General features: G+C 37.2%; 2 protein-coding genes across 3 annotated transcripts in view; one reads left to right on the top strand and one right to left on the bottom strand.

Moving 5' to 3' along the window:
* The window catches only part of LOC5572694 (protein Lilipod), an 88,902-nt gene extending 65,008 nt beyond the window's left edge, over positions 1-23,894 (top strand). For both annotated transcript variants that reach the window (XM_021841551.1, XM_021841552.1), the window contains exons 7-12: positions 5,252-5,407; positions 5,477-5,635; positions 5,697-5,851; positions 5,911-6,142; positions 6,203-6,359; positions 23,457-23,894. In XM_021841551.1, the coding sequence (XP_021697243.1) occupies positions 5,252-5,407; positions 5,477-5,635; positions 5,697-5,851; positions 5,911-6,142; positions 6,203-6,359; positions 23,457-23,727 (1,130 nt within the window). In that variant the 3' untranslated portion in view covers positions 23,728-23,894. The remainder of the gene's footprint in view (positions 1-5,251; positions 5,408-5,476; positions 5,636-5,696; positions 5,852-5,910; positions 6,143-6,202; positions 6,360-23,456) is intronic.
* LOC5579486 (chymotrypsin-2) lies at positions 23,792-24,942 on the bottom strand. Its single transcript, XM_001647733.2, has 3 exons — positions 24,613-24,942; positions 24,160-24,550; positions 23,792-24,100 (listed from the first exon to the last, which is right to left on the bottom strand). Exons 1-3 carry the CDS (start codon positions 24,861-24,863, stop codon positions 23,897-23,899), a joined length of 846 nt encoding a protein of 281 aa, XP_001647783.2. The 5' UTR covers positions 24,864-24,942; the 3' UTR covers positions 23,792-23,896.
* Positions 24,943-25,312: the final 370 nt, after the last annotated feature.

The raw sequence follows: 25,312 nt of genomic DNA on the forward strand, positions 1-25,312 counted from the left end.
TCTTTGTCAATCGACCAATGTTGCATGTGTATATCGTGCGACAGGTACGATCATACTCTACGCTCAGGGAAGTTGAGAAAATTCACTTTACGAAAAGATGCTCGACCGGCTGGACTCTAACCTACGACCCTCAGCATGATCTTGCTTAGTATCTGCGTGTATACCGTTATGGCTATCTGGCTCCCAATATCAAATTTACTTTATTTTACTTTTTAACATCGAGTCTATTTGCTTACAATGGAATTTAGGTCATTGTAATACAGTAGAGACCCGATTTTGTCAGCCCCCCAATGAATTTTAGGCTGACAAAATGGGGAACCTGACAAAATCGGGACATATATTTTGTTTCTGTTTTTCAAATTTTAACGTGTTAAAAAATGCTTATGAACTACGTTTACGACCTACATAGCTTTTAAAGGGGGCGAGGGACATGGGCGTAGTCAGGTTCTTTTTTTGTTTATCAGGGGGAGAAAAGCGGCCCTCGCAATTTCATTCTCAAATTTCACGCCAAAGGATCCCTTTGATCGGCAATTTTGCTCTGGCCTGTAAGACAACCGGCATCAATCTGAATCTTAGTTCTACCTAACCGTTGAATTATCTAAGCATTTTTCTTAGGACGCCGCAATTCCTAAGAAAAATCAGTCGAAAATTTCTTTAGGTTTTTTTTCCAGAATTTCTTTTAAAATGGCATCAGTAATTGCCTCAAAGCTCTTCTTGCAATTCCTTTAAGTATAATTCATAGAATATTTCAACTGGAGATTTCTATGTAAATTTTAAAACATTTTTAAGATTTTTATAGAATTGTTTCAAAAGTTTCATCAAGAATTTGACCTGGAATTGTTGTAAAAAAATTGTTTCCAGTATGAAAATTTAAAAATAATATTTTAAGAAACTTTCTTTAGTTTGCGATTTTTTGTGTTCTTAGAGGTATTCATAAATGACATTCGATAAAGTCGTGAATAAATATCTAAAATTATTTCCATACCTATGGGATGATTATATGCTTGAAAAAGATCTTCGTGAAATTCCTGGTCGAATTAATGAAAAATCTCGTGAGATGATTCCAGTAAGAATCCTTCATAATCTTATCAATTTTGCAAAAAAAAAAAATAGAAGTGAAATTAGAGGAATTTCTGAAGGAATCTCTAAGAAAGTTTTAAGAGGAGTTTTGGAAACTATTGATGAGTCCTAGGCCAAACTACATTAAGAATACTGTGAGCAAATTTCATCAAAATGTTGTTTTGAAGGGATACTTTCAAGAGCTTATCAAGTTATTCAAGGCAGAAAACCAATAAAACATTTGGAGCAAATTTTAAAGGAAATCTTCGAGATATTACTTAAAAAAACCTGAAAGAATGTAACAAAATGTGACCAATGAGTTAAATTTCCAGTACAAACGATTACCTGGTTCTCTAGATATGTGCTCTTGAAATTTCGAGGTTTGGCTTCGATGCATCTTAACCTTTAGAGAAATTTTTAGAGGAATTCATGAATGAACCTACATACCAAATTTCTTTTTCATGAACTCGGCTGTGTTTTTCGGTTTTTCATTTTTAACAAATAATTGCCAGGTTGCCAAGTAACGAAGCACGATTGACTGATACTCGAGAATGTATGTAATTCGTTTGTCGACTACTCAGCTGTGCATATCTGCATTGCGCACTGTTGATAAAACCTTCGAACAATGTCTGGCAAGATGTTTTCAAAAAGTCTGATGTTTGGTAGACTTTTTAAGTTTTGTAATCTACCATGACGTAACTACTGCATTAATACGAGTGCTGGAGACAATCTTTGAAGAATTCAAACACAAGATTAATTCTCATAGTAAATTGTTCTTTTGCACAGAGGGAAGGAGGATTGCCATTGCCCCCTCTGGCTACGCCCATGCGTGCATGACATCGAACATCGTCATCAGTATTAATGTAAACGGGTACTACATGACGAAGACAATTTTTGGATATATTCAAGATAGGCTGACAAAATCGGGTCAAAGAGCTGACAAAATCAGGGGCAGACAAAATCGGGTCAGTACTGTATTAGTTTTTAGTAGTGTATAGGATTGAAAGAACTATGACGGATAACTTACATATAACAGGGAATTCAAAAACCCATTTAAAAAGGATTGACAAAATCAGGCCAATAACCATATTAAAGAATGAATTTGATTTTTGAAATTGTTACATACATAAATTCCAGCTAATTTAAAAATTACATAGAACAATCAATTTTTTTTAATGTATTTAAATATTTGGAAACTTCCAGATTTGAAAATAAAGACACTGACAATGATTCTAATAAGACAATACAGAAGACAGCTGCAAACAGTAGACTTTTTGATTTTCCATGAGCTTTTAAAGTTTCGCAATCGGTGTGACCGTTAGATTACTAAGGAAAATGTAAAGCTCGACCATACTCGTAAGTTTTGTTTTCCCTTTCGTTTCGGTTGCATGTACATTTTTAGCTGTCAATCCTACCGTGGAACGTTTCCTGGAAAGCATTATGTACGATTATGGCCTTTAAAGGAAGCATCACACGAATCAACGAACTAGCATGCAACGCCAAATGGCACAATCGTAATACGTATCTGACGAAAAAAATACTGCAGCGGGAATTGAACCTAAACTTCTTTGATCGATACTGCTAGTTACTTTGCAACACTATACGCACGGCAATAAAGTACAGATTTTTATTTTTAATATATCAGCTTATCTAAGTCTCAAAATTCCAGATTAATACAATATATTTTTAAACGTAAAAGGAATGAAACGATATTTTTTATATGAGCGGGTAATCTAGACTCCATAACTTCATACATTGTTTAATAGTTAAGTAGACTATTTTAAACGCATTTCATACATAATAAACAACATATTTGCGAGTAATACCAGCAGGGGCCTTCCTTAGCCGAGTGGTTAGAGTCCACGACTAAAAAGCAAAGCCATGCTGAAGGTGTCTGGGTTCGATTCCCGGTCAGTCCAGGATCTTTTCGTAATGGAAATTTCTGTGACTTCCCTGGGCATAGAGTTTCATCGTACTTGCCACATAATATACGAATGTGAAAATGGCAACTTTGGCAATGGAAGCTCTCAGGTAATAACTATGGAAGTGCTCATTGAACACTAAGCTGAGAAGCAGGCTCTGTCCCAGTAAGGATGTAATACCAAGAAGAAGAAGAAGAAGACTAGCATGGGCTGCATACATCAATAGTATGCCATTTAAAGGACTCTGTGGTTCGGAAGAAAATAGTAAGTAAAGGTTTTCAGTTTCAGTTGTCAAATTTCATAAATATTATGGCAGATATTGAACCGGCATACATTGTAGAACACCAAAATGGATTATCGCGTCAACATGGTATTGATCGATTATCAAAGCAAGTGGAAATTCAAAAATTACGTCCATTGTTTTTAAGTCAATCTAAATCCTCCCCATGTCCACTATCACGCTTTTGCCCACATGCACTGTCGCACTTTCATACACCTCTACTCCCCTAAATGAATGACGTAATTTTTGAACGTTTCCCTAAACTTTTACTTTGTCTTAAACTTTGCTAAAGGAGATTTAAAACATTAAATGTGATTCCCAATCTATTTCAAATATGGACGTATAAAAAATAAAAGTTTTTAAACCAAAGCTATGAGTTTCTGTTACATAGTTTTCGAACGGTACATCATCCTTATGATTCGTATGAAATCACTCATTCATGTTTTAATGCAATATTATGCACTATTGTAGACATTAGAACTAGATTCAGCCACTTAAATCGATCAAAATACTGAAAATGAAAATTGGTAGTCTACAACGAACATTGACCGGGTAAGTGCCGGCACCAGCACAATTGTGCTGGTCCCACTTTGTCCCTCCAGAAATATTTGCTGTAAGAATCAATTCTCATTTGGTCTTCACCATTTCAAAGAATGACTCTTTCACTCTCGATTCGTATCTGTGCATACCTAGAAATAACGAATAGTTGAAAAGTTGCGACAGATAAAACTTTTTCAATTCTTACGGTGTTTGTTTACTTTTTGTTTACCCTGAGCTGGTGTTTTCTAAACACGATGTAAACAAAAGCTGTTGTGCTTGATTACAAGTATCAATGATGATTCAATGATCGAAATCGAAAAAGTTTAGTAAAACAATGATTTATTGGCTGAAATAGTCATTCGATGTCAAGGGTGCCGAACAGCACAATTGTGCTGGTTCGTCCCGAAAGGGATATGTATCTACCGATATCCTTCAGTCTTCCATATTTCATCGTATGTTCTATCAATCCCTAGAGCCAAAAACGGTCATTATACCGTTTCCCTCTCCCCTCGCATTTTACACCATCATTCTGATTTTTAAACGCTATACAATATGCAAATACTACATACGGTAGGAAATGGGCAGACAGTTCATGGACTGGATGATGAAATCGTGGATAGCAGCTCCGAATCAAGAAGAAGAATCATTCATTCTCCTCCAACAGCCCGCGACGAGCGTCTGAAAGTCAAACCATCAGACGGAAATCTTAATATCAATTGAGAGAAACCGTATACGACATGGCAAGTCCTGCACTTGTGGTGACTCTGATTCACAACAACACATACATACATACAAATTCGAAACCGCTCTCCTTCAATCCGTATAAGGTTACAAAGGAAGTCCGAATCATGTCCAAATACCGTACACTTGATTGTAATCCATCAAGCGTTGCACGAACCATCCTAATTAGTTTCGTCGGAAAGCCATGTTCTATCATTGTATACCGTAACTTATTTCTCTTCCCTGAATCGTACGCCACCTTAAATTTAATAAATAGATGATGAGTCTGAAAGTTGTGCAGCCGTGGAAGCTTGCAGTTTATTAACTGTCTGATGCCTTTAATTACCTACTCTAGCATCGAGGCTCCAACGTCGCTGATGCTTAATCTGTTTATCATGAACTTTATTCATTAAACATAGTTTGTTTTGTCTGTTTGATAGTTCGATAAAATTTTCGGGTATTATTCTGTTCCATGATTTTACTGAACTTTAGTAAAGATATCTTTTCTATAGTCACTACTCTTTCATACTGCTACGAAATTTTTACGCGTTTGCTCTAGTTGTATAGAGAGTGATTGAATCTGGTACTAGACACTGACAGTAAAACTCTTTAGAAGACAGTTTTTGTACCCTTTTATGGTACATAAAAACATATTCATCGTGGTTTCTTCTACTTCCAATTCTTCATAATAAACTAAAACATAGTCTAATTCAGCTCTTATCTATTGCAGTTTGTACCCCCATGGGCTTCGTAAGACTGTTCGGCGTCGTCGGCCAAGTGCTGGTCAAGCCGAACTTGCTTCGTGATGTCAACGAAGAATTCAACGCCTTCAATCTCGAGGAGGCAACCGTGCGACGGAAGCTGGCAAACGCCAACATTAACATTGGTAAGATACATCCACAACTGTACTCATATTAGATTCTAACGAAAATATTGACTATCTTATATTTATTAGAGCTGAAAAGCGTAACGACGGTCGATTCGGCACCGTCCAAACTGTGCGCAGACCTGGAGGATTTGTATCAAATCCGACCGACAAACGGCGGCGCCGTCAACGAGTCCACCAAACTTTTCGAAAGACTGAGAGAGCTTGAGGCTGAACGAAAACTATTAGGTATGAAATATATAGGAGTTTCTTTCTTTTGAACCTTGATTTATAAGAACCATTCTTCCAGATAAGCAACGCAGTTCGTCAGCGTTGCAGAGAAATCTTGTCTATCCGGTAGCAATGTTGCTATTGCTTCTACTGACCGGAATCACCGTATTGCTGGTGGTGCAGAATACGTTGGAGTTGCTCATTGGAATCAAAGCCGTTCCACTCAGCACTCGGGTAAGTCTGGAAATCACAATATCCTGGAATGTTTAAAACACCAAATTGAACACTTGCAGCAATTCACCTTGGGAATCACTTCCCTCTCGAAGCTAGGGCCCCTGGGAGCAGCCCTGGAGGTATGCATCATCATGTATCTGGGGGTAACCTCGGCGGTTGGCCTCTACACAATGCCATTCATGCGAAACGTTCGCCCTCAGCGACGAAAGACATCCCTGTGCCAGTTGATCGCCAACTGTGCGCTAGTGTTGATCCTCAGTTCAGCACTGCCGTTGCTTTCGCGTATTCTTGGTAGGTATCCTGTGCTTCCGAAATTGTCATCCAATCCTCTAATGCCCAAATGCCTTTTAGGAATCACCAACTTCGATCTGCTGGGCGACTTCGGCCAAATCGAGTGGCTCGGAAACTTCATGATCGTGCTGCTGTACAACGTCATCTTCGGAACGGCGGCCACGCTCTGTTTGGTCAACAAATTTACGGCCACTGTGCGGCGGGAGCTGTGCGCACGGTTAGTTGAAAACTATTTCATCTTCACTAGCTATATGTCGTTCATCATCAACTAGCGTCCAGCGCTGGGGAACGAGCTTGCCTAGTAGTAGTCAGTCATGTTGTCTCCTCCTCTGAAAGAAAAACGTTGCATTATTGCACGTTGAGACAGTCAATCAATCTAGTTTAGTTTTGCCGGTTGTGCCGCCTAACGGATTAAGTTGTAAATTAGGTTGAAAACGCATAAAATAATAGGTATCTATTTTGGAAAGAAAACAATGCGCAAATGTCGGAGGATTTGTGCAACTTTTTGAAAAATGCGGCACAAAATGCATGATTTAACGGCACAAGTTATCCAATAGGATTATACAGATGTACATTATTTATTTCTAGCAAACTTTTTGCCTAACAAGACTTTGAACAAACTCAGCGATTTGATTTTAGTGCTTCTGCATGCATGGCTTTGTATTCTGGTTTTTATTTCTGATCATGTGACTGGTGTAGAAGTGTGGACAATTTATCGGCGGAAATGTGGATTAACAGGGATTTTTTCTTACAAAAGGTCAGTAATGTTGTAACAGACGAGCTGTTTTTTGCCTTAATCAAATATTCAAAAGTAGAAAAACGTGGTAAATGAAGAAAATCAAGCTAAAATGTATGAAAAAATTCTTGGGCAACTCTTTTTGGGATCTTCTTGTACGAATTCCCACAAGTGTTTAAAATCTCTTTCATTCTACAAAAAAAATCCAAACCATTTTCTGCAAATTGTAGATAATACAACGCAGAAGTCCTTGAAAGCATTTCTGGAAATATTCATAGAAGATCTCTTGAAATTACAAAATAAACCACTGGTAAAATTTTGACTTAAAACTGGAGGAAACCTTGACAGATTCCATTAAGACATAGCTTTTAAATTCCTATAAGAGCATATGGAACAATCTCTGAATTATTTTTGAAATGGTTCATTGTTGAACCCTTAAAGAAGGTCCTGCAGCAATCCTTAAACAATTTTTTGGTATAACCCCTGGAGAAATTTTTCAGATACTGGCAATAATACATATAATGCTGTTTTTTTAGCAGTTTCTGAGTAAATTCCAATAATGGTGGGGATTGCTCATCAAACCTTCCGGTCCGCCTCATAGTTACGTACTATTTGGTGCTGGGTGTAGTTCTTGTTTTTCCAGCTGTATTGAAAAGCATGAGCCATAGTCTTTGGCATACAATCGGATCTATCTTTAGCAGAAAAGAACCGAAATGTCTATCGACGACCGGTGATTGCTAGCAGATATAGTGGAGAGCTTGTCTTGAAACGTTCATCGCTTCAAGCTAGTTGAAAAACTGAATACACTGATTGCCTGTCGATCAGAGCCGAACTAGGCATAGATCGTATACATACATCTGAATCTACATGTCTCCGATGTATTGCATCGTTCCAGGTGGGAGTTATCTGATATGTGAATATGGTACCATAACAGAATTTTCCATCTGAACGGGGAGCGGGCCATTTGGCATAAAGCCATTTGGCATAAGGTCATTTGGCATAACGCCATTTGGCATAAAGGACATTTGGCATAACGGTCATTTGGCATAACGGACATTTGGCATAATTTTTAACTAAGTGAAAGATGAGGGTCATTTGGCATAACGGACATTTGGCATAATTTCAATATATTTTCTGTACATACTTAAATTGAAGATTTTAGCATTTTATTACTGTTTTATGTTAGTAACAGCTGAATCTGTTCTATAATAATTTATTTATTCTCTTCTCTGGCAAGCCGCCGAAGAAGCCAATAAGTGCGATATGAATCCATCAGAAGAATCCGGTTAAATCATACCACCGAATTCAATCGGACTGTAAACTTTGTAGATGTATTTTATACGACTTATGTTGACTTCCAATCCGGTGATATCGCTTACTAATAGACGAAATACCGATAAAGAAAAAGATGGTGAATTTCTTTCAGAAGCTTCCAAGTTAATCAAAAACAACTAAAAAACGATGCACTTTTTCTTTCTATATAAATACACGTTTTATATTTGATTTTATATGCTCTGTAAGAGCTCTAAGAGAATGATAAAATCAACCCGTTAATTCAGGACGAAGTTGTGAACTCTTTACATCGCGTCAAGACTCTGAGGTGACGGTTAATTCGCCTCTGGATTACCAAAGGTATAATAAGGTTTCAAGTGTTTTATTGATCTCATCAGATTTTTTCCTTCTTTTGCACATAGACTATTCATTCGAGTTATACTTGTTTCATTACTATTGAAAATAGTTCAGCTTATATTTTAATTGGGAATTTTACCTTCTTTAAATAATCGGAAGTTCTTTGTAGTTGTCCTGATAAAACTATTATATGCATTAAACTTGCCTAAATTTTCATAAGAGATTTTTCCTTCTTTTGATCATAGGCTGTTCTTTCAAGAGTGAAGTATTTCTCATAGTTATTGATGTTAAAGCTTATAATAAGGGCATCAGGGGTAATATGCACCCCAGGAGTAAAACTACTTTTTGGGGATTCTATGAAAATTTTAGAAAAATTTAGACGTTTTCCTGGAAGTTGAATTTGTAAAATCGCATGTTGTGGGCAGAGCCTAAACGCAGACTAAAAACGTGCCAATTATTGAACAACCCGTGTATTCCTTATGGATGTGCAATAATTGGAGTGTTTTTAGTCTATGCTATATTTTGCTATTTATCCTAAATGTTATTTGAAAAATTCCCAAGAATATTACAATTTATATAATAAGAAACAAATATGGAAAATCGGTGTTCTAACAATTTTTTGGTGCCAATTTTAGTAAAATGTTTATTTGAAGAAAAATTCTTCTAAACATTTTAAAAATATTGATTAAAAAAAATAAAAGCTTCTTTATCCGATATTTATATCATATGACACTAATAGTACAACCTAGAAAAAAAACCAAAACCATACGCTTATGTGTTACACTTTTCACCACACTGCTGCCGTATAAGGCTTGCGAGCTTTTCTTAACAGTGTTGTACAAAATAGAACAGCACGACTACTGAAGTGTTAAAAACGTAAATAAAAAAAATCATTTTTCATAAAAAAAAATAGTGCTAAAAAGATTTTTTTTCAATTCACGTTGTCTTGGCCAAGACATTTTCATAAAGTATCATTTAAAAAAGTAATTTTAAATGAATTTTTAAGGAAAGGTACGATGGGTTACGTCATCTATAGCTTTCTGAAAACCAAAAATGAGTATATCAATCCTACTGATTCCATTTTTTTTTGTAAAATCAAATGGCTATCAGCTAGCGTACAATATTTTTAAGTGTTATTAAAAATGTACCACTGATTTGGGAAGAATAATTCGCAGAATGCTGTGCGGATTTGGCCGGAGTTAAATTCTTAGAAAACCACACCCTGGATTGAATATGTCATCAAGATGGTTTAAAAAGTTCAAAAGTGTCGGTGAACCGCAAAGCGTTCTATCATAACCACACATAGTTTATATAGAAGACCTTGATTATTTGAGAATCTCGACAATTTTTTGGTTGAATCCAGTCAAATACTATGTTAGATTCATGCTCAGTATTTCATGAAAATTTCTTTCAGGATCCATATTGTGATTCATAGAGATTGTGTTTGAATTCAATATGTATTTTCAAACTTTACCATTTGTGTCACGTGTGTTGGCGCCCCCTTAAGGCTGGCGCCCTTGGCGGGTGCCAACCTGGCCAACCGCACGCTACGGCACTGGTTGTGGGTCACTCCTATCCGCCCTTGACGAATCTTTTCCAATTGTTTTACAAATATTCATAAAAGGCACCGTGGGGTTGTTTTGCCTCAAGAGTGCATATTACCCCAGAATGCCTTACGTCTTATTCAATTTTTTTTCCTCAACTTGGGTGAGATGTCATTCTCCTCCAAGTTTAAGATTGCAACTTGTGAACTGAACTCTGCATCGTTGCTTGCGTATAGCAATAAACTACTCGGGGAATATTTAAGTCAAAGAAACCAAGACTTGTGGTTGCTAGAGCTATGACATATATTACTTAGTACGATCCGAGGGATCAAAGCAACCCGATCTAGCAGAAGGACGAAAAAGTGTTAAACCTTTTTGGTTACTGTCAAAATCTAACTACAAACATCTGTAGGTGGCTATCACCGCTAGCAGAGAAGTGAATAAGTGCTTACATTTAGGATGTACTTTTTTCAGCACGAACTGTTTCTTGAGCTACTACTCAAAAGCTAATTATGTGTATATCAATGATGGTGTAACTTTCTTCATGAATAAGCTGAATAAGTTCTTTGAAATTCATTATAAATCCATGCTAACAGTAGTTCACTTTTGTTTTCAATTTCGGCCGAACGGCATTCGGCCAAATGACCCGGAACCGAAAATGCTGAACATATTATCAGAAGCAACTATGGCTCTAAAATCAATAAATCGAGACGAAAACCTCATGTCCGCCTAAACTAGCTTCCTGAACCTGTGTGCAGTGCTTGATCGGGTTCGTTTTTAATTTCAAATTAAGAAATATTGCGTCACTGATTGACACCCTAGTTCATCTTCTGTTATCCTGTTTAGTCATGATATTTATCTAGAGATTTACCCTTCTTTTAAACATAAGGTATTCTTTCGAGGGTTATTGCTATAGCGATTCGACGCGTTATTTTATTATATAGGAATTTGCCCTTCTTTCTAACATGACTTTTTCTTTTGCGTAATATTTATTACAACAGTTTTTTCACATAGAAGAAGGAGTATCTGAATAAAATATAAAATACCAATAAATCATAAATACTAAATAACCCTTACTTTTCAGATGGTTTGATATTATGCCAAATGTCCGACATGCCAAATGACCTTTACTTCACATATGGTTTGATATTATGCCAATTGATTCTTACTTTACATATGGCTTGATATTATGCCAAATGTCCGTTATGCCAAATGACCCTTTATTTTCACATTGTTCAAAATTATGCCAAATGACCGTTATGCCAAATGGCTGTTATGCCAAATGTCCTTTATGCCAAATGGCGTTATGCCAAATGACCTTATGCCAAATGGCTTTATGCCAAATGACCCAGACCCATCTGAACGAAGTGATAAATCATAATATTCCGCAAACTGTATCACACATCTACAGAATGTATTGCGTGAAGTTAAGACACAGCAGAGTATTGGGTACATAGGACCAAGTCCCTGCCGGGTGGCGCGAAACTGATGAGCGATAGACAATAGAATCAACAACACTGCCATAAGGGATAGTAAGCATGTGACTATTGTCGAAACTATGATTAGGAGGCAAATCAACATCTCAAGATCAAATTTTTGTTACAACCCAATGTAGGTATTAATAAATTAGGCTGTAGAAAATGATAAATATCTGATCACTTAAGAACCTTGCAACAGGTAATAAATGCTCGTAGTCTGTTTTCTTCGAATACACATGTATAAATTGTTAAAATTGCCGAATCATACGCGAAATTTATTAAACGGATCATGAAATTAGGACTGAAATCATAATGATGATAGATTATCAACTTTCCTTTCGTCTTGCTATTTGTTACCGTTAGAATCACCAAACTGATTGGTTTCCCACTACTTACACCAATACAACAGCACGAAAACTGAAGTATTACAATCGCGCGTTGGAACTTTCAATAACCATATATTACATCAATAGTGAATTCTTGTATGTAGCCAGTATAAATAACAGAATCATCAACTTCTTGAACATTCTTTAACTGAAAACAGGATGCTTGTTTTATCAAACATGCTCAATCTGCACCTAAAATCTCGGATCCAAATAGTTTTCTAAATAAAATTGTGTCTAAATAAAACGTGTAGGCCAACAAAACATAATTGAGTAGGAGTTTACAAGTTACTTAGCACATGAAAAGCAGTTTAAATTAATCTATTACTAGATCAACACTAATGCTCACATTTTTATATTCTCATTTCATCATGGTCCTCATTGCTCGAGCGGAGACGAACACCCTGGAGATGGAAAAAATCGACAGCGCTACGATAAGGAAACGTAACAGATGAGAAACTATCGATACATTTATCAATTATAAAACCCCGTTTTAATGTTAACACTTTGTTTCTGTTTTTTCTGTTTTTTTCGTTTCAGCAATCAAATAACCGAACCAACTCTACTATCTTTTCATTTCTTCTTCGTTATACTTATAGTCCTTCTGGCACTGAACCGAGTGGTGCGCCTTCCGCTTTCTTACTGATGCTGTTTTTCCTGTACATTTGGCATAGTGTCGGAGGTGGTGTACTGTATTTGCTATACAACGCGCTACTTTCGATATTGTGCTTGGCGTGTGGGGAAGCAGTACTAGTGGTGAAGCGGAGGGCGCCATTCGGTTTAGTGCTAGAGGGACTATATCTATTTAATGTATCTGAAGCTTGTGGGACCGCTTTAATTCCGGCGCCTGCTTGTGGAAGATCCCGGTGTGCTAAACGGTATAGGACATGTTAACGGGGGAGGCTTGGTAGGTCCTCACCCAGCCCGTGTCTAGATGGGCGGATAATTGTCTGCCAGGGTGTGGATTGAGCAATTACAATTACAATTACAATTTCTGAGTAAATTCCAATAATAATTAGTAGAATATTTTTTAACGAGATATATGGAAAAAATCATACAAAAGTCCGTAGAGTAATTCCTGATGGGATCTTTGGCAAATTTCGACTGAAATCTTGAGCCGGTCTGAAGAAAGCCTAGAAGTAATACCCCAATGCATTCAAAGTGAAATCTTTCAAAATTCAGAACAAATTCCTACTTAGAATTCCTGAACAAACACCCAGGAAAATACTTAGATAAAAATCCAGGAAGAATCCCTGAATAAATCCTTAAACAACTTCTTGGAAGAATCCTTGAAGAAACCTCTAATAAAATTCCTCAAAGAACCCATTTCGTAGAAATTCTTGGAAAAACTAATGGAGGAATTTTTGAAAACATACGCTCGTAACGCCTAAAGGAATGATCTGGTGGAATTTCTGACAAAAAGTTTTCTTTAAAAAATGCCTGACCGTATATTTCGAAGTATTCATGGAAGAATCCTTGAAGCAAGTCATGGAGGCATTGTTACTCTGGTCTCATACTATTTACTCCACATTTCCGTCATAATATTCGTCATACACTTTTTGCATTAAATCGCAAACCCCTTACTACTTTGATTTACATCTTTATTCTTTAAATCACCCTAGTCCTTAAGCGTATCGAACCTATCATCCTCTGTCGACGCACACACACACACAAGACTGTATCTTTCTATTCGAGTAAGAATGACTTACAATGGCGACCATACTATTGACTGCCAAAACCCAGGACTTAAGATTTACGTAATCCTACATGCATTTATTTGTCTTTATTACTGCCATGATTGTATCGTCTTATGACTTTTAGTAAATTTCAAACGAAAAATTCTTCACTAATCCCCACAGTGAGAAAATCTAAGTGAGAACAAAAGAATGATATTAAAATAATCGACAATATATTATTTATAAACACCTATCGAGTAAGAAACTTCGAACACGTCGACGTTGTAACTTTCCACTGAGTGAAGTACCCCAAGTAAAGACTTACACCGCAACAAACAGAATGTCCATGCTTTTAGTTTTATTTTTTAGTTTGATGACTGCAATCCCTGACCGAGCTTCCCTGTACGTACTTGCACCCCGTGTGTCTCGTTTGTTGTCTCTTGGAATGTGAATAACATTGCGAAAGCCTAGCATCACTAACAAGTCCCATGCATATTTGGATATAAAATCATCGCTAAAATTAAGTGCTTAGTTCATTGTAATTACATAAATTGGCGAAAATCGTAGGATACGGGGCAAGAAAGCTACCCGGGGCAAGAGACTGTTTGAATGAACTTTATTAAAATAGCACCATATACTGATGAATTGTGGTTCATCCAAGTACCATCTTCGATAAAAGTTATTAGAAATAATAGCAATTCGAAAATATGCGTAAATTATCATAAATTGTTAAAATACTGAATTTTCTTAACAACCCAGGTAACCAATGAGCATTTGAATAAGTCGCACGGTGGACAATTTATTGCATTGAAACTGATAATTGCCCTATCAAAGCATTTTGATAACTCAGCTGCCTTGAATGAGCATAAGTATTGCTGTTTAAAATCATTCTGCTGTTAATGGACATTTCAACTGCACGGGATGTTTTTGGATTGAAGCAATCAAAATGCTTTTTTATTGCCACACGATTGCTACATGTGAAGAGTACAGGTGATGTGTTACTTATTCACCAACATACCCCTTCTTGCTCTCTCGTTCAATGTTTCTATGGATCTATTTTGACTCGCACTCACGCATGATATCGTAAGGAACCGTCAATGCCTGCGCTGAAAAGTAAAATATTTCTCTCCTTCTTTCACTCGAACACAAACCAGCAGTTTTGGAATGATGATTGTGATTACAATTTAAATCGCTTCACCTTCTTCTGATGGACTCAGTCAGTAAAGATGAATAAATAAAATAGGGTAATCGGCCAGCAAAAATAAATCTTGCTGGTCTTCTGCAATGAATTATTTGACATTCATCGCCTATCGTTGATGATCTCACACAGAAATCAAATGTAATCACGTACCTTAAAATGCGCATTAAGCCAATGCTTCTCATCGAACGTCCTGTAGCACATCATGAAGCGCGAAGGAACAACCTTAACATTTCCTGCTAACATCCTTTGGATTAGATGTTTGGATCCCAGTTATAAATTAGGAAGCAAAAATCTGCATAGCATCCACGTCGGTGTGTGGGAGAGTGAGAAAGTAGAAAAACCTACTTTTGTTTTGCTCTTCAGCGAGGCGTTACGCTTATTTTGACAATAAGATGAAATGTTTCTGAAGGTGTAGCATTGAAGCAGCCCTATATTTCGCCAAAACCTGCTTTTGCGCTGCACTACCAGCAGCTATATGTGCTCTGAGCATTTGATGCCTTGCTTTTTAGGTTAATATAATGCTTGATAAGTGCTGTTACAAATGCTTCTTGGTTACTTGTGAAATGACCAGAACAGAATAAGAGTTTTGTCGTCTAAGAATATTTTGACCAAATTTCTGATTCATTAGCCAACATTTCAAGCCTTTTGGAGAGTCTTTTAGTGTAGGGTGCAGAGCTACTTGGGCACTTTCATGATTCACTTTCACACCCCATGTTTTTTTCGGCCGAATTGTCTGAAACTTTGCAATAAGAGGCACTTCAATACGACGCATATTATGGCCAAATATGAGCTCAGTAAGATATCCATCGACACCAAACCAAAATGTATTCCACAAGAATCTTCTTAAAAACAATACTCGACAGTCTTATTTACAGTATGACCCTTTATAATGCAGTAAACTCAACAAATGTACTCATATTAATGAGTGCACGTATAAAGTTCGTGCGCTGACCACAATTTTAAAACGGTATAACTCAAACTCCAGATAACTTCGGAATTTGGTGTCTTCAGTTAAGTTGTTCTGGTAGTGGAGCGCTTTCTGATGGAACCTCATTGAATTCGGTAAGCATGAAACATTTACTTTTGTTTCGCAGATATCTCAGGAGCTTTTCCATTTAGAAAGATGGCGCCTTGGGCAAAGTTTTTTCAATAATTCAATGGTTATCTTTGTTAGAGCTATTTGTTGGCGCTAGTGAGAATGAAAGTTTTGTTTTGCAGATAATTCAGGAGCCTGACCATTTAGAAAAATGGCGTCTTTAGCAAAGTTGTTCTGTAGCTCAAGAGCTATCATCATTTGAACCAAGAAATTCGAGACTTTGCCATCAGGCGGCGCTAGTAAGCATGTAGCTTTTATTTTACGGATATCTCAGTATCCTGACCACTTAGAAAGATGGCGTTTCCGGTAAAGTTGTTCATTATTTGAGCCAAGAAACTGGAGATTTTGCAACTAGGTGACGCTAGTGAACATGAAATTTTTGTGTTGCGGATATCTCAGTATCCTGATAATTTAGAAGAAAGTTGTTCAGTAAGTTAGGGACTACCATTTCTAGCTGATTCTAAATTTTGCCACCAGGCGGCACTAGTCAACATGAAACTTTTGTTTGGCGGATATCTCAGTATCCTGACCATTTAGGGGCATGCCGTCTTCGACAAAGTTGTTCAGTAGCTCTAATGCTAACATTATTTGAGCCAAGAAAATCAAGACATTGCCACCAGGTGGCGCTAGTGCGCTTGAAACTTTTGTTTTGAGGATATTTCAGGATCCTGATCTTTAAAAAAGATGGTACCTTCGGCAAAATTGTTTAGTAGTTCAAGGGCTTTCATTATTTTGGCCAAAATCGAATTTCAAAGTTTCAAAAAAAAAAGATAGGCTTGGATATACTGTACAGCTCTGCTAAGCGATACTAGAATGAACTGGCTCCTTCAATGATAGCCCTTGGCGTACTGAACAACTTTGCCCAAGACCCCATCTTTATAAGTGGTCAGGCTCTTGAGATATTTGCAAAAAAAAAAGTTTCATTCTCTCTCGCGTACAGTGGTCCAGATTAAAAAAAAACATGACAGATATTCCGTATTGCTAATATTTCACTATTTTCTGCCACGAAAGGTGTTTTCGAACATGATTTAAGGTTATCACTTCATTTTTGGCATGGTTTCAATTTTTTGGGGGGATTGATATGTCATATATACAATAAATATTGTCAATTTAACAAGCTCATAGGCGTCTGGTTAGCCTGTTCAACCTGTTCATTGAACAGGTAGACCTTTTGAATCAAAATCGTACAACTAATTTAAAAAGCAAATCAAATTCAACAAATCTTAAAATAGCATAAGTGTGGGTTCATACGCACTACATAGAAAGTAGCTTAGCAATTGTCTCAAGGCGCCATGCACCATCGCGTAGTGTGCTGAGTTCACGCACCATGTAAAAAGCTCGCTTGCACGAGCGTGGTACTTCACTAGACAGCAGCGCAGAGACATGCCGTCGGAAAACGCTACTGTCAACCTGTTCAACTGCCGCTGTTGAAACAAATCCTATATAACTAAGGTCCCACGTACATTCACAACTTAGTAATCTGTACACGCTCAAAGGCATGCTTGTGTGGAAACAACCCGTTCAACAAAAGAAATTGAACAGGTTTCACTTTTTCTCTTTCCGAAAGATTGGTGCATGCTAAGAAGTTTCCTAATAGAATGTATTTTTTTCGGAATAAATCGGATATCCGTTGTCCATCCAGACATATTTATATCAACTTAGAAGGATATCCACATTATAAAATGAGAGGTTTCAATAATTAAAATCAAATGCATACCAAGCATACGTGAATTTGATTCATCCATTGTTACACTAATCAATTCTGGTCTTTGGTGAAGTTAGCGCAGTCAATATGGAAATGGAGTGTTCTTAGAGTGTAAACCATGCAAGTATGATGCTAACTTTCATGCAATACGAAGTCAGTTTCTCTCGACACGTTCAACCAGCCGATTTGAACAGGCTGAGGAAGATGATAAAAGCTCAGGAAGAATGTAGGGTTCCAATGCTAGTAATGGACCCCTTAGTAGCTAAAATTCATTTTAAACGCTTTTCCGCAATGATATATCAGAAGGATATACGTTTTATGCAGCCCAACAACAAGTTCAATATCTTTACTTCATAGTACGCCTATGAAACATAAAAAATCATTTGATTTTTTCACCGAAATATACATTTGGAAACTGTTTCCGAATGCCTATTATGGACCCTCCCGGGGTCTATAATTGGAATGTTTACGAATTTGACGTTTCCTATTATGGACCCTCCATTTGATTCCCATGTAATCCGGCTCGCTGCTGACGTGCCTATTATGGACCCAGCTGGGAATGTACAAAACTACATTTGAAACCAAATGTTTCAAATCAGCTAAATTTATAACATTTGGTGATTTTGGCGCTGGGTAGTCCATCAGATCCGCTGTCCAGCGCACTATGCCCGATGTTAGGTTCAAACAGGGGGCCAGTGAAAAGTCAATTTCAAATTCCCGGTTTTCTCCCGGTATTTAAAAAATATTCCAGGTTCAATGATATGCTAAGAAGCATTATTGCGATTTTTTTTACCATTTCAAACGACTTTTAAGTCCGAGTTTTTTTGGTCATAAACCAAAGCATTTCTATTAGGATATATTATATCTGATAAAAATAAAAGTCCTAATTCTGAAATGATAAGAATTTCATACTATTTTTACTAAGCCCAAACAAGAAACGAATGTCAAATCTTCAATGAATATCATAGGTTGTAAACGCATTTATTTTGATCTTGGTGAATTGCAAGCTTGTTTAGAGAAATGTTTACCATCCTAACATTGTAGTTTTCAACATAAAATGCTTCATGAAACTATACGAATAACTTTTCGCAACATGGTTCTTCATTAAAAGTGTGTTATTTACTGGCTAATTATTTACTGGATTAGAGCAAGTGGTAACATTTGTATAAAGAATACAGTATTGGACAAAACATTTGCAACTTTTTCGATTTTCCATACAAAATGATCAACTTTGGAAAGCTATATCTCAGCTATGTATGGACCGATTTGAATGAAATTTTGGCAGAACATCAGACATAACTTGAATTTTAACATATATTTTTGAGTTATTTTTCCAATCACAAGGTGAAAAGCAGTAACGGTTTGACTAAAGTGAATTTTTTGACGATTTTTTATAATTGACATAACTAAACATTTTGAAGGAATAGCTTCATGGTATCTTCGGCAAAGTTGTAGCTGTTAACGAGATGAACAAGTTTGTTGAAGACAATTTTTGTGCGGAGCTATCAGATTTTGAGATAAATTGTTTTGAATTTTTCGTCGAAAATTACACTTAAGTCAAACCGTTATAACTTATAAACTCGTGATTGGAAAAATTATACAAAAAAATATTTTAAAATTCAAGTTATATCTGATGTTCTGTAAAAATTTCATTCAAATCGGCCCAAAAAAATTGAGATCTAGCTTACCAAAGTTGGTCATTTTGTATGGAAAATCGAAAAAGTTGAAAATGTTTTGTCCAATACTGTATGTTCTTGACTTTAATGACTAACTTGGTATTCGAATTTAGAAGCTGTTGTAAAAATCCACTAAAGTATAGATCTTTCTGCTTAAAACATTACTTGGTATGCAAAATTTTCCCGGTGCTAATTGAAATTCCCGTATCTTTCCCGGTTTTCTCCCGGTGATTCGAAATTCCGGGCTTTTTCGCGGTTTTCCCGATAATTGTGCTGGTCACCCTGTTCAACGCATAAAATTTGAGAAAAATCGATTGTCGCGTGTCGATGATTCCGGCTTCCAACTGGAGTCGCGATAAAGTCAAGTAAAACGTACCAGGAAATTGTAAAAAAAAACGAACACTGCATAGTTATCTTACTAAATGCAAGAATGCATATTTGCACATTGATATATTTTGTTATTTCTGAAATGTTTTATAGCTGAAACGTGCTAAATCCAATTAATCACCAATTTACCGTTTAAATAGGCGTTACAGTAATGTTCCGATGTTGTCAGCCCCATATTGCAATTAGAGTTTACAAAATCGGGATAAGATTTTTCGACTGGTTTTGAGTTTAACTTTAACTTAAGGACTTAGTTTTATGATTTTGTTAATACAGGTCGGACTCGATTATCCGGGGACTCGATTATCCGGAATTTATTTTTTGACGTTCTTGTTTTTCAATTTTTATGCATAAATCTGAGATAATTTGGTATTACAATATACAATATGAATGGTTTTGCAGTTTTGAACGTATTTAAGGAAGGGGGGGGGGGGTGAAAAAGTGTTTTTTTTTCTGTATGCTGGTCAAAAAATTTTTTTTTTGTAAAGACCCCTACTGTTCCTAGAAATAATGTCTGGCTACACCACCGCATCATATAAGTAAATCAACAAAAAAAGATAATATTTAAGTTCTTTTATCGAAGATTTAAGACCTGTATAAACATTATTTTCTATTTCCCATTTTCTGTGTACCGTTATCCAAGGTAACATTGATAAGTTTCTTGTATAATTATGAAGAATTTCAAATTTCAAAAATTCGATCTTAAAATGATTGTATAGACGTGGCTAAAATCATAATTGACTTTATGCACCGAATATTACCAGTATAGATGTGTTCAGTCTAATTAAAATAAATATACCTGACCTGATACCTGAGAAATATACCTGATATAGGCTGACAAAATCGGGAAGAAATTATGTTAAAATCATGTGTAGACAAAATCGGGGGTTGATAAAATCAGGTCATTACCAAACTCAAAAAAAATCTTTTTATGGCACAGGTGGTTGATTTGGGCACGCAACGCCTCTGAGCTTAATGACACTTAAAAATCATGAATCTACATACAGTTAACTCTCCCTTACTCGATATTCTGTATCTCGATATCGAGTTAGAGAACCATCGTAAAAATTGGTTCTCATGGCTAACTCGATGGTCCCTTGGAGCGCAGTTGCACTGGTTTCGTGTTCTGTAACTCGATACCGCCCTAACTCGATGGTCCCTTCAATATCGAGTAAGGGAGTGTTGACTGTAATAATGATTTATCATTCAAAAAACAATATGCTGAAACCCAAATTTGCACGGGTTTTGGTGAACTTGAATTAGTCGAGATTTGAAGCAGAAATTAAGGTTTTTAGACATGTGAGCTATTAAGCGTCCAAGCATGTTGAAAAATATTGGTATTGTTTAGTTCTCGTACGTAATCTGAATTGTCTGATATTATAGATGAAAGTTTGGCTTTTTTTTGAACTTAAAATAAAGTTTTGAAATTTACTTTTTGCCAGCTTTTTAGAAAACTGGACCGTTGTGTCACGCCGCCTGTTGGCAACATTCCAAATCAACTAATTCAAACAATGGCAGTCCTTGAGCTACTGAACAACTTTGCCGAAGAAGCCATCTTTCATTGTTGAGGCCCCTGAGATTTTTAGAACACAAAACTTCCATGCTCACTAGCGCCGCCTGGTAGCGCAACCGAAAGGCTAAAAAAACATCCAACATGTTGTGTTCAGTATATGTGGTCACGTAATAAAACTACATTCGATTACTCGTCCGAACCGATCTACATCATAAGAGAAACATTTTACATTCCTTATTATTGAAACTCCTATACACCCAATCTGTCCCGGGTATTCCCAATTTAACCACTCTCATAAGAAATCAATGTGATTGGTCAATTTAGAAACCAAAGTTAAATATATGGCCCTCTGGTGGCCTATATCGACCAACGTAATTTTTGATGCGAAGAAAAGTTCATGTTTGATATTTTTCTCACATAATATGGGTTGAAAGCGTCATTTGACGTATTTGCAGAACATAAGGCTTCCCATATATTTTTAAAAATATGTTTTCTCAAGGTGGTCAAAACCTGTCCTTTTACCCTAATGCTAAAAGTTTTATTTTTTTTTCTCGTTTTCAAGCAAATGTGAGAAATTGTCATATATAACCTTTTCATGACCTGCTCAATAACCTTAAGAAATCTAGATAATTTTAATAGATTCTTTATAGGCGAATCCCATCCAGAATTAGTAAAAAAAAGTAGTGATCGTGCTCGATAAACTTTCGATCTTCATGAAAGAAGGCAAAATATCGGATAAAAATGTTATCATATATTATGCCAGTATTCGCTTTAGAGAAAGAAGTTGGAAGAAAAATATATATATTTTGAAGAAGATTCTTGATGAACGTGTTATAAGCTACAATTCGATTCATTTTGAGAAAAATAAGTTTTGGAAGAACAACCTATGACTAAAAGAAAGAAAAATCTCTTATGAAAATATAAGCAAGTGTAATATAAATATTCGTTAAACCAGTATAACTTCAAACAGTTACTGATGGCTTAAATGAGGTATAATTATCAATTAAAATATAAGCGATTTTTCGCCAATACATTGTAATAACACTAGCAAAACTCGAAAGAATAGCCTATGTTTGAAAGTAGGCAAAATTACCGATGAAATTAAAAAAAAAAAAAAAACAATTTTAGCAACTGGTAACCTAAAAACGAACCAACCATCAGACAAGAGCGGTGTTGATAGCAATCACGGTAGGCGACACGTTCGGGTTTATTCTCCGAGTGGCGTGAGGTGACAATTCTCGACTTGTGTGAAGTGGCTCGCCGTGAAATTCAAATGGAGAGTCACTTCACTCGAGTCGAGAATTGTCACCTCGCTATACGAGACCGACAATTGTCACCTCACGCCACTCGTAGAATAAACCCAGTTTTCTCTGATATTCGGCTGCGCTTCCCTAAAACATTTACAACATGAGCCATCAAACGAATGTTGGAAAGAACAATTGGGTTTATTCTACTCTTAGCGTGAGGCGAGAATTGTCGGTCTCGTATAGCGAGGTGACAATTATCGACTCGAGTGAAGTGACTCTCCATTTGATTTACAAGGCGAGTCACTTCACACGAATCGAGAATTGTCACCACGCTATACGAGACCGACAATTCTCACCTCACGCCACTCGTAAAATTAACTCAAATGTCAATTGAATGCCTCTGACCATGATAGCTTTGCTAGGAAACGGTACGGTTTTGTTTGTTTCTGTCATTTTTCGTAATAGGCACTGCTTTCGCTGTATGTGTGTCACATTTGACATAATAAGCAAGAACAAACTATTCATGAAAAAATCCTGAAGTTCGTAGACATAAAAGTCAATTTGGACAAATTGAGATGTAAAATTGTGAAAAATAATAGATGGGTTTATTCTACGAGTGGCATGAGGTGGGAATTGTCGGTGTCGTATAGCGAGGTGACAATACTCGACTCGAGTGAAGTGACTCGCTGTACAAATCAAATGGAGAGTCACTTCACTATTTCTGATGAATTATTTTTGATATTTTCAACCATGATCAATGTTTGGCTCTTAACTTTGACACACTTTTCTTTAAAACATTTGTTTCGTAATTGTTAAAAACAAAATTTGATTCAAAAATAACAACTTTTTGCTATATTTCACAGAGATGATATGTTAATTATGAAGCACTGATATTTCTCGTTTCTGCATACGATTTTCGCCAATTAGCGTGATTACAATGAAGTGGGCATATAATTTTGGCGGTGACTAAAATTCCATCATACAGACACCAACGTTACTAACTTTAGTGTAACCAATTCCGATTTCACTCTATCGCCGACCAACAGATTGAAGGCCTTGTTTGACTATGGTGGCCATTTGGAGTCCAGTCTTCACCAAAGTTCACTGCCTCATCTGGCGACTTACGGTCACCAGCTGCATCCAGCGTCGCAAACCGGAGCGAATGGACAACCTTCAAGCAGTCATCACCACGTAGTTTTAGAGTCCAGTGACATGGTCGTTACGCAACGACCGAACCATGCCGACGAAAATGTTCCCAATGAACAAAATCGCCATGCGATCCCAAGCAACGGGTCGGAAGATAAGAAATCCATGTAAATTTGGCCAGCACTACTGTAAAATCTTAACGAGTGTGATATCAGCATTTTTCAAACACAATATCAACGGAACAAGGAAAATTGTCAGTATCAGTATTCTATCCTCATGTGAATAACTCAAAGCTCAAATAAAACCGCATAAACATTAGCTCACGTGTGAAAAAATAACGTTACAGTTGTCTCAGGATTATTCGTCCGAAAGGCCATATCCGCCGTCTCTGCATGCTCTCCCGGATCCAATTGTAGAAATGGGAAACTCTCGTGAACCCATCGGGATAACCAGCAGCGCAACCTTCACCAGGTAAGTGCCCTACACCGAAACTAGCAATTCCGATAACCTTACGGTCACTCACCAGAGGACTGCCGGAGTCGCCCTGTTCAGGAAACGAAATAATCAATAACAGCTTTTGAACTACGAACCCAGACAACCTACACCGCAAATGCCTTGCCCTTCGCGAATAAAAGTACACAAATTCCAGGCACCGATGTTGGGCAACAGCGCTTGGCATCGGCGTTGGTCAATCACTCGAAGCCGGGCATACTGCAATTTGTCCGACAACGGTCCACCGCTTCGAAGAGTTCCACCCCATCCGGTAATCGTGGCTTCCGTTCCAGCTGTGACGTAGTCCTTACCGAGTTCTAATCTAGCCACTCGATTCGATAACCACAGAAATATTCCCTTTATCTGCACTAATCCGATGTCGTTTGCGGCCAGCGAACGATCGTATCTAGGATGGACTACGAATCTCTCTACGCGGAGCCGGGATCCGCCTCTACTGAGCTGAGTCGTTCCCGCGACCACCGTCATTTCGTTGGGTCTTATGCTATCAAATCACGAAACACATGTTCAATTCGTCTAATTTGCTTCCATCAAAATTTTACTCACTCCATGAGGCAATGAGCCGCCGTCAGAACCCACCGGCGATCGATGATTACTCCGCCGCAGAAGTGAATGCCATCTTGTTGGAGGGACACTTGGTACGGTGTATTCCCTGCATCGCCACCGTTCACCACAAATTCTCGGACTTTCGTAGAGTTGCGAGGAAGTCCCGCTTGCAAGGTGGCATTTTCTTTGGCAAACACGTGGCCGAAAATGAGTAGGGCCATGGCCGTTACTAACTCGACGTGACTACGCATCGTTTCGAATGGTAGCCAGTCGACTAGGAAGGTTGCTTCCTTACTGATAACGTAAGAAACTGATGTCGAACGATATACATGATCATAAGCTAAATTATATTTGAATATTTAATATAGTGGAAACAAACTTGTGAGCAAATATCAGCACAGGTGTTGAAATTTAAAATTCGCAAGTCACATGAATGAATCGCGAATAGCAGGTCCCAACGCATCACCTTTTCATCGATTTTAAGGCGTCATACGAAAGTATCGGCCGCGATTCTACCCCATTACCCCGAATGCCATCAACCCGAATGTACCACAACCACCATTGTCATTACATTGCAATTCGGGGTGACGGCATTCAGGGGTAATGGCATTCGGAGTAATGGGGTAGAATCGCGGCCGATGCTTTCGTATGACGCCTTAAAATCGATGAAAAGGTGATGCGTTGGGACCTGTTATTCGCG

This window comes from Aedes aegypti, chromosome 2 (assembly GCF_002204515.2).
Source record: "Aedes aegypti strain LVP_AGWG chromosome 2, AaegL5.0 Primary Assembly, whole genome shotgun sequence".
NCBI lineage: Eukaryota > Metazoa > Arthropoda > Insecta > Diptera > Culicidae > Aedes > Aedes aegypti.